The following is a 15,966-nucleotide window of genomic DNA, read 5'->3' as shown; positions in this document are numbered from 1 at the left end:
GCGGATGGAAGAACAGAGCCCTGAAAAATCACACCCTTCACAGATTTTCTCCAGCACTCAGCATGAGATTCAGACTTATCTAATCTCCTATTGATATGATGCATACTATCACGTATTTCTTTCATCCATGCAGGCTCTTGGTGTGCCGGCAGCGCCACCACATTACACTTCTGTGTCCCTAAAATGGTTTCCTCCGGGGAGAAACTCCCTGCCTCTGACATGTCTTACACACGTGTACAACACACACACACACACACACACACACACACACACACACACACACACACACACACACACACTGGGACTTATAGGGGACAGACCCACAGTAAAATCTGTCAGAGGGACACAGTTTAGGAGCAGCCAGTTCACAACCCCAGCGCCAGTATCTAATGCCTGTGAACACAGAATGCCCACTGATATGCAGCGCTTTTTACACAGTAAAACACACTTGTAAAGCACCAATATACATACATACATATATACATACATATACACACAGCTCCAAAAGATGAACGGCACTGGAGACAGGTAATTGCGGTAAAATACAATTTTACCGCAATTACCTGTCTCCAGTGCCGTTCATCTGTTGGAGCTGTATGTTACTTTTGGATCTGGCACGGAGCACGTTGTCATAAAGAGTTTGGGAGTGCCGACTGCCTTGCAAGGATATAGATAGATTTGTTTTATAATATATATATATATATATATATATATATATATATATATATTTTGTGTACAAAAAGGTGCAAAACAGCGCTACAACCTGAATACTATATAACCAGATATCCCTAAGATGGGAGATCATAAATTACACAATTATTAGTGCAAGACAGATTATTTAAAAACACTCCAAAATAAATAGTGTCGCAACCAGATTTCAAAATGTCCAATTCCCAAAGGAACTTAGTTTTCAAATTTGTTCTAGTGATAAATCAGTTGCGCCTTCAGTGTTTGTGAATAGAACGTTGTAAATCCTTAAGTGGTAATAAGAATATGCGTACCAGACATATGTAGAGTATTCGCTTTGTTAAAAAAGTCTTTGCATCTGGATGTTCTTTATTCGTACTGGCTCTCCATTCCCATCCGTCCAGGCATTGGTGTGGAGTTTGTACGTATATGCAGAAAACAGTGTGTCAATGTACTGCTCTTAGAGAAGTGACTTAGTGCTATTTTTGTGCAAAGTTAGCAATAAAGTGAGTATGTGCAAAGGAAAGTGCTGTGAGTGCTTGTTAAAAAGCATGTGAATAAAAAATGAGTTTTATTACTGGCAGTGTGCTGATTCCCTTTTTTCCTTAGGTAATGTGCTCAAATACCATTTCTTAGGGGTGCAGCACCATATAGCTCAGTGTTTAAATGAAAGGTATATATTTATATGAGACACTTACATCTAGGGTTGCAGTAGATTAAAAGGATGCTGCCATCATTCCGTCATCAGACCTATATACCTTTAAAAAAGTCCCATATGGGAAGGAAAGGCCTCTGATAGTGCAGTATTATTTAAAAAGCATTTAATAATACATAAAACGACAAAAAGACATACAGATGGACTCGTACAATTTAAAAGTGCATTTAGGCTTATCTGTTATTTCCTTAGATAGGAGCGGAGTGCCGGTATGTGCCCAACGCGTTTCGTCCCTTAGATCATCTCTGGGACTTCCCCAGAGATGATCTAAGGGACGAAACGCGTTGGGCACATACCGGCACTCCGCTCCTATCTAAGGAAATAACAGATAAGCCTAAATGCACTTTTAAATTGTACGAGTCCATCTGTATGTCTTTTTGTCGTTTTATGTATTATTAAATGCTTTTTAAATAATACTGCACTATCAGAGGCCTTTCCTTCCCATATGGGACTTTTTTAAAGGTATATAGGTCTGATGACGGAATGATGGCAGCATCCTTTTAATCTACTGCAACCCTAGATGTAAGTGTCTCATATAAATATATACCTTTCATTTAAAACACTGAGCTATATGGTGCTGCACCCCTAAGAAATGGTATTTGAGCACATTACCTAAGGAAAAAAGGGAATCAGCACACTGCCAGTAATAAAACTCATTTTTTATTCACATGCTTTTTAACAAGCACTCACAGCACTTTCCTTTGCACATACTCACTTTATTGCTAACTTTGCACAAAAATAGCACTAAGTCACTTCTCTAAGAGCAGTACATTGACACACTGTTTTCTGCATATACGTACAAACTCCACACCAATGCCTGGACGGATGGGAATGGAGAGCCAGTACGAATAAAGAACATCCAGATGCAAAGACTTTTTTAACAAAGCGAATACTCTACATATGTCTGGTACGCATATTCTTATTACCACTTAAGGATTTACAACGTTCTATTCACAAACACTGAAGGCGCAACTGATTTATCACTAGAACATATATACATACATATATACATATACATATACATATATATATATATATATATATATATATATATATATATAAAAACAAATGTGCGGTATGAGACCAGATGTATGTATCAGAATACTCGTACAATATATTCTGGTACACTTGTTCTTAACTAACGCGGTCTTAATAATGACATGTAGAATACTTAAGTGTCTGTAAAATCATGGTGCTGATGTACAGGCGGATTTACAGAGGAGACCAGCGTCTCAGTCAGGGAGTGAGGGAGAGTGTGAGGCAGCTCCAGGGCAGGAACACCAGCAGTAGATGGTGCCCGGAGCTGGGGGAGGGGCTACAGGTCAAGCGTCTTCTCCCCTATGCTGGTCCTCACCACCTGGTACTATGGAGTCTTAATAAAGAGGATATTTATATATCCGACCTGTACGCCTATGCCCTGGTGGATATAGTGGGGTCCCTGCTCTGTTACAGTGTCCACGCCAGCGTTGCAGTCCATCTCCTTAGATTGCAACCGGAACGCAATTTAATGGCGGGTCCCGCCTGGGGAACTCTCTTACCTCCTCCCTTCAGTAGCAGTCACGCGAACCTGGAGAGCGTCTGCGACCATGTGCCTAGAGCCGGAGCGTCTCCGCCGCAAGTACCCGGGAACAGAGCCAGCGGGAGTATGCCACGCCACTGGGGAGGTGACAGAGCCGCAGCACAGAACGTCACCCTGACATGTAAGTGCTGCGGCCCTTGAAGTCTTCTAAAAGCTTTTTCAGGGCTGCCCAGTGCAGCGCCCCTGTTAAGTGACCTGCTTCTGCAGGCACCAACTCGAAACTGAGCTCACAGTGCATGGAGGCGGGGATATAGAGGAGGCCCCAATGCATCCTGGGACAGTCTAAAGCCGGCATGTCCAAACTGCGGCCCTCCAGCTGTTGAGAAACTACACATCCCAGCATGCCATGACACAGCTTTAGCATTCTCTGACAACAAAACTGTGTCAGGACATGCTGAGATATGTAGTTTCACAACAGCTGGAGGGCCGCAGTTTGGACATGCCTGGTCTAAAGCTTTAGCCTGTTGGTGCCTGGATCAAGATCCATCTCTACACCCCGATGTTTTCCTGTGGAAACCAATGTACCCCGCTGCAGAAAAATCTATTCATCAATTATCACTCTTGGACCAGGCTATGAAGAGGTAAAATAGAGCTGGTACAATCAGACAAGATTACCAACTGTACAGTAACTTCAATGGAAGTATTGTTGAATTGTTGGACTAGGATCTCATACTAAAGGCAAAACAGGCCTTGTTTATATGCAATGCTTTATTAAGTGGTTCCTAAACGGTGTGCCTAGGCACCCTGGGGTGTCTCGGGTTGGTAGTCCAGGACCAAATCAAATTATTTATGGTCTAAATTATAGGCAGCACTAGTGGCTGCCAATCCTAAAATATGTGGACAATCAGAACCACAACTGTACACCCCCAAATATAGCAATAATTAACTTTTGTCCTAGGGGTGCTGTGAAAAAAAAAAAATGCTGATACTCTAGGGCGCTATGATTCAAGAAAATTTGGGAACTACTGGCTTAATTTAAACTTTTAAGAAAAATAAGAATTTACTTACCGATAATTCTATTTCTCATAGTCCGTAGTGGATGCTGGGGACTCCGAAAGGACCATGGGGAATAGCGGCTCCGCAGGAGACTGGGCACAAAGTAAAAGCTTTAGGACTAGCTGGTGTGCACTGGCTCCTCCCCCTATGACCCTCCTCCAAGCCTCAGTTAGGATACTGTGCCCGGACGAGCGTACACAATAAGGAAGGATTTTGAATCCCGGGTAAGACTCATACCAGCCACACCAATCACACCGTACAACTTGTGATCTGAACCCAGTTAACAGCATGATAACAGAAGGAGCCTCTGAAAAGATGGCTCACAACAACAATAACCCGATTTTTGTAACAATAACTATGTACAAGTAATGCAGACAATCCGCACTTGGGATGGGCGCCCAGCATCCAATACGGACTATGAGAAATAGAATTATCGGTAAGTAAATTCTTATTTTCTCTAACGTCCTAGTGGATGCTGGGGACTCCGAAAGGACCATGGGGATTATACCAAAGCTCCCAAACGGGCGGGAGAGTGCGGATGACGCTGCAGCACCGAATGAGAGAACTCCAGGTCCTCCTCAGCCAGGGTATCAAATTTGTAGAATTTAGCAAACGTGTTTGCCCCTGACCAAGTAGCTGCTCGGCAAAGTTGTAAAGCCGAGACCCCTCGGGCAGCCGCCCAAGATGAGCCCACTTTCCGTGTAGAATGGGCTTTTACAGATTTTGGCTGTGGCAGGCCTGCCACAGAATGTGCAAGCTGAATTGTACTACAAATCCAACGAGCAATCGTCTGCTTAGAAGCAGGAGCACCCAGCTTGTTGGGTGCATACAGGATAAACAGCGAGTCAGATTTTCTGACTCCAGCCGTCCTGGAAACATATATTTTCAGGGCCCTGACTACGTCCAGCAACTTGGAATCCTCCAAGTCCCTAGTAGCCGCAGGCACCACAATAGGTTGGTTTAAGTGAAATGCTGAAACCACCTTAGGGAGAAATTGAGGACGAGTCCTCAATTCTGCCCTGTCCGTATGAAAAATTAGGTAAGGGCTTTTATAGGATAAAGCCGCCAATTCTGATACACGCCTGGCTGAAGCCAGGGCTAACAGCATTACCACTTTCCATGTGAGATATTTCAAGTCCACAGTGGTGAGTGGTTCAAACCAATGTGATTTTAGGAATCCCAACACTACATTGAGATCCCAAGGTGCCACTGGAGGCACAAAAGGAGGCTGTATATGCAGTACTCGCTTGACAAACGTCTGAACTTCAGGAACAGAAGCTAGTTCTTTTTGGAAGAATATCGACAGGGCCGAAATTTGAACCTTAATGGACCCTAATTTGAGGCCCATAGACAGTCCTGTTTGCAGGAAATGCAGGAATCGACCCAGTTGAAATTCCTCCGTAGGGGCCTTCCTGGCCTCGCACCACGCAACATATTTACGCCAAATACGGTGATAATGTTGTACGGTTACATCCTTCCTGGCTTTGATCAGGGTAGGGATGACTTCATCCGGAATGCCTTTTTCCTTCAGGATCCGGCGTTCAACCGCCATGCCGTCAAACGCAGCCGCGGTAAGTCTTGGAACAGACATGGTCCCTGCTGGAGCAGGTCCTGTCTTAGAGGTAGAGGCCACGGGTCTTCCGTGAGCATCTCTTGAATTTCCGGGTACCAAGTCCTTCTTGGCCAATCCGGAGCCACGAGTATAGTCTTTACTCCTCTCCTTCTTATGATTCTCAGTACTTTTGGTATGAGAGGAAGAGGAGGGAACACATACACTGACCGGTACACCCACGGTGTTACCAGAGCGTCCACAGCTATTGCCTGAGGGTCCCTTGACCTGGAGCAATATCTGTCCAGTTTTTTGTTGAGGCGAGACGCCATCATGTCCACCTTTGGTTTTTCCCAACGGTTTACAATCATGTGGAAGACTTCTGGGTGAAGTCCCCACTCCCCCGGGTGAAGATCGTGTCTGCTGAGGAAGTCTGCTTCCCAGTTGTCCACTCCCGGAATGAACACTGCTGACAGTGCTATCACATGATTTTCCGCCCAGCGAAGAATCCTTGCCACTTCCGTCATTGCCCTCCTGCTTCTTGTGCCGCTCTGTCTGTTTACGTGGGCGACTGCCGTGATGTTGTCCGACTGGATCAATACAGGCTGACCCTGAAGCAGAGGCCTTGCCTGACTTAGGGCATTGTAAATGGCCCTTAGTTCCAGGATATTTATGTGATGTGACGTTTCCATGCTTGACCACAAGCCCTGGAAATTTTTTCCCTGTGTGACTGCTCCCCAGCCTCTCAGGCTGGCATCCGTGGTCACCAGGACCCAATCCTGAATGCCGAATCTGCGGCCCTCTAGGAGATGAGCACTCTGTAACCACCACAGGAGAGACACCCTTGTCCTTGGAGACAGGGTTATCCGCTGATGCATTTGAAGATGCGATCCGGACCATTTGTCTAGCAGATCCAACTGAAAAGTTCTTGCGTGGAATCTGCCGAATGGAATCGCTTCGTAAGAAGCCACCATCTTTCCCAGGACCCTTGTGCACTGATGCACTGACACCTGGCCTGGTCTTAGGAGTTTCCTGACTAGGTCGGATAACTCCCTGGCTTTCTCTTCCGGGAGAAACACCTTTTTCTGTACTGTGTCCAGAATCATCCCTAGGAACAGCAGACGTGTCGTCGGAATCAGCTGCGATTTTGGAATATTTAGAATCCATCCGTGCTGTCGTAGTACTATTTGAGATAGTGCTACTCCGACCTCTAACTGTTCTCTGGACCGTGCCCTTATCAGGAGATCATCCAAGTAAGGGATAATTAAGACGCCTTTTCTTCGAAGAAGAATCATCATTTCGGCCATTACCTTGGTAAAGACCCGGGGTGCCGTGGACAATCCAAACGGCAGCGTCTGAAACTGATAGTGACAGTTCTGTACCACAAACCTGAGGTACCCTTGGTGAGAAGGGCAAATTGGGACATGGAGGTAAGCATCCTTGATGTCCAGAGACACCATGTAGTCCCCTTCTTCCAGGTTCGCTATCACTGCTCTGAGTGACTCCATCTTGAACTTGAACCTTTTTATGTAAGTGTTCAAGGCTTTCAGATTTAAAATGGGTCTCACCGAGCCGTCCGGCTTCGGTACCACAAACAGCGTGGAGTAATACCCCTTTCCCTGTTGTAGGAGGGGTACCTTGATTATCACTTGCTGGGAATACAGCTTGTGAATGGCTTCCAATACCGTCTCCCTATCGGGGGTAGACGTTGGTAAAGCAGACTTCAGGAACCGGCGAGGGGGAGACGTCTCGAATTCCAATTTGTACCCCTGAGATACTACCTGCAGGATCCAGGGGTCCACTTGCGAGTGAGCCCACTGCGCGCTGAAATTCTTGAGACGGGCCCCCACCGTGCCTGAGTCCGCTTGTAAGGCCCCAGCGTCATGCTGAGGACTTGGCAGAAGCGGGGGAAGGCTTCTGTTCGTGGGAAGAAGCTGTCTGTTGCAGTCTTTTTCCCCTTCCTCTGCCCCGGGGCAGATATGAGTGGCCTTTTGCCCGCTTGCCCTTATGGGGACGAAAGGACTGAGCCTGAAAAGACGGTATCTTTTTCTGCTGCGAGGTGACTTGGGGTAAAAAGGTGGATTTCCCAGCCGTTGCCGTGGCCACCAGGTCCGATAGACCGCCCCCAAATAACTCCTCCCCTTTATACGGCAATACTTCCATATGCCGTTTGGAATCCGCATCCCCTGACCACTGTCGCGTCCATAATCCTCTTCTGGCAGAAATGGACATCGCACTTACTCTTGATGCCAGAGTGCAAATGTCTCTCTGTGCATCTCGCATATATAGGAATGCATCCTTTAAATGCTCTATAGTCAATAATATATTGTCCCTGTCCAGGGTATCAATATTTTCAGTCAGGGAATCCGACCAAGCCACCCCAGCACTGCACATCCAGGCTGAGGCGATTGCTGGTCGCAGTATAACACCAGTATGTGTGTATATACTTTTAAGGATATTTTCCAGCTTCCTATCTGCTGGCTCCTTAAGGGCGGCCGTTTCTGGAGACGGTAACGCCACTTGTTTTGATAAGCGTGTGAGCGCCTTATCCACCCTAGGGGGTGTTTCCCAACGAGCCCTAACCTCTGGTGGGAAGGGATATAGTGCCAATAATTTTTTAGAAATTAGCAGTTTTTGGTCGGGGGTAACCCACGCTTCATCACACACTTCATTCAATTCATCTGATTCAGGAAAAACTACGGGTAGTTTTTTCACACCCCACATAATACCCCTTTTTGTGGTACTTGCAGTATCAGAGATGTGCAAAACCTCCTTCATTGCCGTGATCATGTAACGTGTGGCCCTACTGGAAAATACGTTTGTTTCTTCACCGTCGACACTGGAGTCAGTGTCTGTGTCCGTGTCGACCCACTGAGGTAACGGGCGTTTAATAGCCCCTGATGGTGTTTGAGACGCCTGGACAGGCACTAACTGAGCTGCCGGCTGTCTCATGTCGTCAACAGTTTTCTGTAACGTGCCGACACTGTCACGTAATTCCTTAATTACGGCCATCCATTCAGGTGTCGACTCCCTAGGGGGTGACATCACCATTATAGGCAATTGCTCCGCCTCCACATCATTTTCCTCCTCATACATGTCGACACACACGTACCGACACCCAGCACACACACAGGGAATGCTCTGATAGAGGACAGGACCCACTTAGCCCCTTGGGGAGGCAGAGGGAGAGTTTGCCAGCACACACCAGAGCGCTATATATGTATAGGGACAACCTTACAATAAGTGTCTATCCCTTATAGCTGCTTATATCTGTTATTTTGCCAAATAAGTGCCCCCCTCTCTTTTTTACCCTGTTTCTGTAGTTGCAGGATGCAGGGGAGATTCTGGGAGCCTTCCTACCAGCGGAGCTGTGTGGGAAAAATGGCGCTGTGTGCTGAGGAGATAGGCCCCGCCCCCTTCACGGCGGGCTCTTCTCCCGCTTTTTTCTGGAAAACTGGCAGGGGTTAAATACATCCATATAGCCCAGGAGCTATATGTGATGTATTTTTTGCCAAATAAGGTAAATTCATTGCTTCCCAGGGCGCCCCCCCCCAGCGCCCTGCACCCTCAGTGACCGAAGTGTGAAGTGTGCTGAGAGCAATGGCGCACAGCTGCAGTGCTGTGCGCTACCTTATAGAAGACAGGACGTCTTCTGCCGCCGATTTATGGACCTCTTCTTGCTTCAGCATCTGTAAGGGGGCCGGCGGCGCGGCTCCGGGACCCATCCATGGCTGGGCCTGTGATCGTCCCTCTGGAGCTAATGTCCAGTAGCCTAAGAAGCCCAATCCACTCTGCACGCAGGTGAGTTCGCTTCTTCTCCCCTTAGTCCCTCGATGCAGTGAGCCTGTTGCCAGCAGGTCTCACTGAAAATAAAAAACCTATTTAAACTTTTACTCTAAGCAGCTCAGGAGAGCCACCTAGTGTGCACCCTTCTCGTTCGGGCACAAAATCTTAACTGAGGCTTGGAGGAGGGTCATAGGGGGAGGAGCCAGTGCACACCAGGTAGTCCTTAAGCTTTTACTTTGTGCCCAGTCTCCTGCGGAGCCGCTATTCCCCATGGTCCTTTCGGAGTCCCCAGCATCCACTAGGACGTTAGAGAAATAAATTTATGGTTTTACTGTACATATACCGTCTATATTTTGCATTAGCAGAGGAAAGGAAGCAATATTTGCAAGCCTTGCAGGAACAGGTCCTGCATAGTCACATAAACACAGTACCTGCTGCAATAGGAGAACACTACCAATCTTCAGCTCACTCTCTCGCTCTTCTAATAACATATGATGCACAGTGCCTTGAATGTCCCCTAGAGAAAGGAAGAGACATTTGTACTTTATTTGGGATGACTGGGACATAGCTGAGAGATGTACCAGGCTTAGATGAGCAGAAGATGAACAGACTGAGATCCTGGAGGGAAACAAAGAAAGCAGTTCTCCATATTACCGGTTGGGTCTCTGAATACAGCACTAGCATCTCCATTAGCTGGTGTCAGGCTCTTGAGAGAAACCGCCATTTGTGGGACTTTATTCTTCGGAAGTTGCTTGAGAGCCGCCTGTAAATATTGAAGGGAAAAAGGCAAGATGCACTGTAAATCAATCTTTGTCTTAAGACACATATGGGCTCATTTAGGAGTTGCACTAAAGTCTGTTTTGTGGATGGACCTTGACATTTTTTGCACTGCCTATGTTCCATAGTTGAGCAAACACAACCTGGAGCAACTACAGGTAACTCAGAATTGTACGCATCTTGACTGCATCTCGACTTGCAGCTGAGTGGGTGTAACCTAGCAACAACTGGACATTAAAATGTAAGGATAAGTGTCTTGTGGGACATTCAGTGCAGAGCTAGATCCATCCGATCTCGGATGGAACTCTTACATCAGGTATATTGCTGGTGCAAATGCACGCCGAGAGTGATGGGCATTGGAGCTGCAAAGACACATGCAACACTTAATATGGGCACAAATGAATTGCCAACTTGCATACAACTTTGAATCAGCACCGTAGATCACATGAGTCAGTAATGCTATTTTCACCTTGCGCAAAACCATGACCACACTGTATGTCCTCAGGAAGCTGGCGGGGTCATTCTCATCCAATAAACAATCCGCTTTCATAGTGGCCCAAGGACCCTTGATAAACTCTTCTGCCAATGGCTGCTGGGAGGACGTGCCTTCCTGCAAATATAATAACCTGATTCATGGAGGTTCAGACAGCAGCAACTAATATTGGAGTGGATAAGGACCCGCTGTTGAGTTATTGAGAGAAAGCTGGAGGTTGAACATAGCAAAGAACAACATACAAGCAGACAAATTCTAGGTCTGTGAAAAAGAAACATACCTTGCTTCGGAGCTTTGCTCGCGCCCCATGATTTGGAGTGTGAGGAGTGGAAACTAGGATGTCATCAAGTCCTCTGTTACTGCCCTGGGAACAGATAAACACAAAAGTGTTTTATTATTCAACGTAAGAAATACTGTAATACTATAACACCACCCAATCACAAAGCATATAAAGAAGTTTATTAGCAGTTCCTGCATGTACATCATTTACCAGCAGATGGCAGGGTACGTTAGTAACATCACAGTATACATCCAACCGTCTCATTACATGCTGTCTGCCTCTTTATAGTGGGTCTACTCAGAGTCCCTTAGCTCAGTTTGATTTATCACTATGCAGAGGAAGACCCGGAGCCTGGATTGCATGGCTGGTGGTCTTCATTATAAAAATGCAAACAGAGCATCTGTCCCTATTTTTAACATGAATTCACCAAACAACTTAAATTGTAACTGATTCTATCTAAAATAAAATAAAAACCTAATTTTATAAGCCAGATAACAGGTGTCTATTAATATCACTACGTCTAAATAACTATATAAACCAATGCTAACAGACTGAAGTCTCCTACAACAACAGACAACTTAGGGTTATAGCTATGCCATGCACTCTGTGACACTCCAGATCTTGTAGGACAAACTGCAAGTCTCAGTATGGCGATGCCTTGGTTATTGTAATAATGTTTAGTGTGCAGCTAGTTGTGTTGTCCTGCTGAATAAGTGTCTTTTGCATGCCAGTCTTCAAATAATTTCATCTTAGAACCTCTGCTTCTTGCAACAAGCCAATGAGTTGCATTGTGGAACAAAGACACATGCTTAAATACTGTATACATGTTCCATGGGTTATGCTCCAATGGCGCCCTATGATAGGGGAAGGATAACTACGGTAATACCTGATGTCCGTTATTATTCTGTCACACAGGAGACTGCTGTATGTTCCCCCGGAGCTGCAGCAATATAGCTTGAAAAGCGGTAAAAATAAAACTCCCTGAGCCCCACAGTAAATGTCATGCCAGTAAAAACTTGGCAGAAGGGTAACACAAAAGGGGGATACATTATAAAAAAAATAATTAAATATGTAAAAAGTTAATTATACTTATTTTTACACCACAAATGAAGAAACCTGTAATCGGATGACGAATTTCCATTAAAGTGAACTTGTCACCTACAGATAGTGGAAGACAATGTTTTGCGTCCCATCAGTATTCATAAAATGCCTTGAGAGATGTAATATTAGCAATCAAAAAAGGTACAAAACTATTAATGTTTACAGACCTTTTCCCAAAACTTACGCTCTACCAGTGCATTTTTACGTGATGTTCCACCTGGCTTACGTCCTACCACTGAGTTAGCACTGGGCCACAGCCCTTCCATAAAAAGGTTACCTGATGCGGCAGTAGGCCAGCTGGCCCGGGAAATCTCCTCTCTTTGGGCGACGGCGTCTCCCATGACAACTTCCTTGGAGTCTTATTAGCTGCCGTCATTAATTGTACAAGATGATTGGTTACCACTGGAGTCTGTAGAGTGCTGGGTGGATGTGGGCGTGCAGAGGACAGGGGAGTTCTTGGCATTGGGTGGGCATTGTTGATTGGATTCTGCCATGAATTTGATGGCATTGATGCGCTGGCTGACATATTGCAATGTGGATAGGTAGAAATAGATGTGTAGGGGCGATTTCCAATTCTCACAGGCGTAACAGGCTGTGTTTCAACATTAGGCCTTAAGCAGGGTTTTTTGGCAGTGGGCTCTGATGACTGACATTGTACACTCCCCCCCCTACTTAGTTGGAAACTAGACGCTGTGGGGGAGCTAGAGCTGCAATTGTAATATGGTGGCTGCTGAGGGATACCCCTTGTACACTGCCTAGTTTCCAGATCTTGGAAGAAGCCACTTCGAGATGGACGCAGTTGCAAGGAAGCAGAGTTATTTGAGTCTGTGCTATTCCTTTGTGAAGTATGATATATAGGCCTCAACAGCAGCTGAGGTTCTGGAGCTTGGCACTGCTCTTCTGATATCTCTGATTCCAACTCACTAAAAGCAGATAACAATTCTTCATCATCCACATCCTGGACCAGAGAAGGTGCACTTGTTGCTTCCTGCACTGATAAGGGTTTTGTATCATGGGAATAGTTTCCTGCTTCCTCTAAGTTTTTAGTAGTGATTTTTGAGATGGATCTGAATTGGTCAGTTGTAGGTTCATGAACAGAGAGCTTGGACTCTGTACCCTCCAGTACAGACAGAAAATCCTACAATTAAAAGAAATCCACATTAGTTAACTGAATATCCCTCTTAAAGGAGGAGTCCATCTAAAACTGAAAATACTTGATTTAAAAATATTAAAAACAGGGTCCAGAATTCATGCTCTCTTACAGATCCCCAGACCTCTAGAATATGCACATCTGTGTCAACTCACTTTTACACACTTCCGCTAGCACTGGAGGACAACACACAATGACTACCTGGCAAAAGACGAGATTATCAGGAGCAGGGAGACTTTTCTCTCTACCTGGCCTTTTCCCCAAGCAGACAGACAGTATTTTGTCCATCGACAAACACATTATTAAACCTTTCCCCTACAGTAAGGGTGTGGATCGTTGGGTCGGCAGTGACTAGGTCGACATGGAAAAAGGTTGACAAGTTGTTGTTTTTTTGGTGATTTCTTGTAAAGTGACCGGGAACCCCGATTAGTGCACAGTGTCCCCTCGCATGCTTCGGGCAAGTTACTTTTCCTAATCGGAGTCCACGTGGATCGTAAAGTATGAAAAAGTTTTTTTTTTTTTAAAGAAAAAAAAAAAACATTTAAAAAAAAAAAAAACCTCATGTCAACCTTTTCATGTTTCGACCTAGTGACCATGTCGACCTAAAGACCGGATACCACAGTAAGACCATTTTTTTTTCCCCTTCTGATAAGCCTTCCCTGTTTATCACACAGAAAATCACTAGTCCAGGTATAGATGGTCATTCCGAGTGGTTCGCTCGTTGCCGATTTTCGCTATGCTGCGATTTGTTGCTAAATGCGTATGGTACGCAGAGCGCATGCGCTAAGTTAACACAAAACTTAGTAGAATTGCTGGTGTTCGTGCGACGCTTTTCAGTCGCACTGCTGATCGGTGAATGATTGACAGGAAAAGGGCGTTTCTGGGTGGTAACTGAGCGTTTTTCGGGAGTGTGCTAAAAAACGCAGGCGTGTCAGGTAAAAACGCAGGAGTGTCTGGAGAAACAGGGGAGTGGCTGGCCGAACGCAGGGCGTGTTTGTGACGTCAAACCAGGAACTAAACGGACCGAGCTGATCGCAATCTAGGAGAACGTCTGGAGCTACTCAGAAACTGCAAGGAATTATTTAGTAGCAGTTCTGCTAATCTTTCGTTCGCTATTCTGCTAAGCTAAGATACACTCCCAGAGGGCGGCGGCCTAGCGTTTGCAATGCTGCTAAAAGCAGCTAGCGAGCGAACAACTCGGAATGACCACCATAGTGACTAAAGAAAAATTACATGCTTACCTCATCATCCAAGTCTTCCGATCCAGAGCAAAAGAGGTTGTGGAAACCTACAGCCTAGTAAAAGACATATTTAACATGTAAGAAAGACATGTATAGCACTGAGGAAAAAAGGCTGTGGGAGTAGACAACATAAAGATATACTTGCCTACCTGACCCTCTCCATGAGGGAGAAAATGCTCTGTTCCTGGACTTTCCTGGTAATGTATGATTGCCATCACCTGTGGTGAAACACCTTTCTTATCAATTAACTAGCTCACCACAGGTGATGGCAATCATACATTACCAGGAAAGTCCAGGAACAGAGCATTTTCTCCCTCATGGAGAGGGTCAGGCAAGTATGCGATAAAGACTGAGGTGGCAGGATGAGAAAGCAGAATGATGAAACGGCACTCAAGAAGTGTTGAAGCAACGCAGTAGGGTTAAGACACATCAGTCAGTCAATGACTTAAAAATGCTACCTGGCAGCAATGCAATTACTACTGATGTATACACTTAAGTTTCAGTTAATTGCGCTAAAAACATTTTAAGCAATCAGGTAAATAAACCACTGCATTGGTTATTTTAATTGGAAATTATGTGTGATAAGAAGATTATTATACAATGAAAAAGGCAGTAACATTTTTTACGTGTGTTCATAGATTTATCTGGTGACTGCAGTTGGAAGTATATGAGAAAATTCTTTCAAAGAAAACAGTGGGAAATGGAAGGAGCAAGGGGCCCCTAGTGCAGAAGGGAAGGAGCAAGTGTCAAAAAACAGTACTGAACAAGGATAACGCACTATTAGGTTAGCATGCCTCCCAACATGACCCTCTCCAGGAGAGACAGAATGCTCTGTTCCTGGGCTTATCTCTTAATGTAGGATTGCTCTCACCTGTGTTGAACTAGTTACTTGATGAGAAAGGTGTTTCAGCACAGGTGATAGCAATCATAAATTAAGAGAAAAGTCCAGGAGCAGAGCATTCTGTCCCTCCTGGAGAGGGTCATGTTGGGAGGTATGGTTTAGAGATGAATATCACAAAAGAAAATTTAGATTAAGAACAGCATACAACATAAATTTCAATCATAGTTAAAAGGATGTGGGTCAGTTGTAATAAAAAAGCATTAGAGGGCATGATTGTAAAGGGTAATCTAAAATACAGATACATGATGTAGGAAAGGCTGCATAAATGCAGGCTATGCTATGCTAGCTCTTCTACTTCACAAAAGTAGACCTCATACGACTCATGTATCCACAGATAAATGGAATATGACCTATGTCCCCACAAGGATAGGAAAACAAGACAAATCACCATGGAGTGCGAGAAAAAACCGCCACGGTTTAAACCGCACAACCCGACGGTTCAATCCAATCTGCTGATGGGACAACGACAGCAGTCCCGAGTGCACATTTCCGGCGTTTGGAACGCAACGCACGCATCTCTAGCTGTGCAATCAAAATGCTGTCCCCGTGGCCGCCACGCCCAGTTATTTTAACGTGTGTAGTAGATACATGCTGTTAGCTTATGCTGGATTGGATCGTTCTATGTTGTCCCAGACCTTCGATGGTTGATATTTTCCATCCAGATGCATTCTTAAAAGTGCCTTATTTCCTTGGGCGTCCTAAATCCATTTT

The 15,966-nt window shown here is 45.2% G+C and overlaps 1 protein-coding gene across 3 annotated transcripts in view; it reads right to left on the bottom strand.

Moving 5' to 3' along the window:
• The window catches only part of HROB (homologous recombination factor with OB-fold), a 34,546-nt gene extending 18,787 nt beyond the window's left edge, over positions 1–15,759 (bottom strand). For 2 of the 3 annotated variants that reach the window (XM_063959913.1, XM_063959915.1), the window contains exons 1-7: positions 15,498–15,533; positions 14,355–14,408; positions 12,241–13,101; positions 10,863–10,946; positions 10,559–10,699; positions 9,967–10,075; positions 9,744–9,829 (exon numbers count right to left, since the gene is read on the bottom strand). In XM_063959913.1, the coding sequence (XP_063815983.1) occupies positions 9,744–9,829; positions 9,967–10,075; positions 10,559–10,699; positions 10,863–10,946; positions 12,241–13,101; positions 14,355–14,408; positions 15,498–15,518 (1,356 nt within the window). In that variant the 5' untranslated portion in view covers positions 15,519–15,533. Of the gene's footprint in view, positions 1–9,743; positions 9,830–9,966; positions 10,076–10,558; positions 10,700–10,862; positions 10,947–12,240; positions 13,102–14,354; positions 14,409–15,497; positions 15,534–15,643 lie in introns of those variants that run through there. The other variant, XM_063959914.1, reaches the window with a different exon arrangement.
• Between the last annotated feature and the right edge of the window lie 207 nt (positions 15,760–15,966).

Source organism: Pseudophryne corroboree, chromosome 3 (assembly GCF_028390025.1).
Source record: "Pseudophryne corroboree isolate aPseCor3 chromosome 3, aPseCor3.hap2, whole genome shotgun sequence".
Lineage (NCBI taxonomy): Eukaryota > Metazoa > Chordata > Amphibia > Anura > Myobatrachidae > Pseudophryne > Pseudophryne corroboree.
This window is presented reverse-complemented; position numbering and strand designations above follow the sequence as displayed.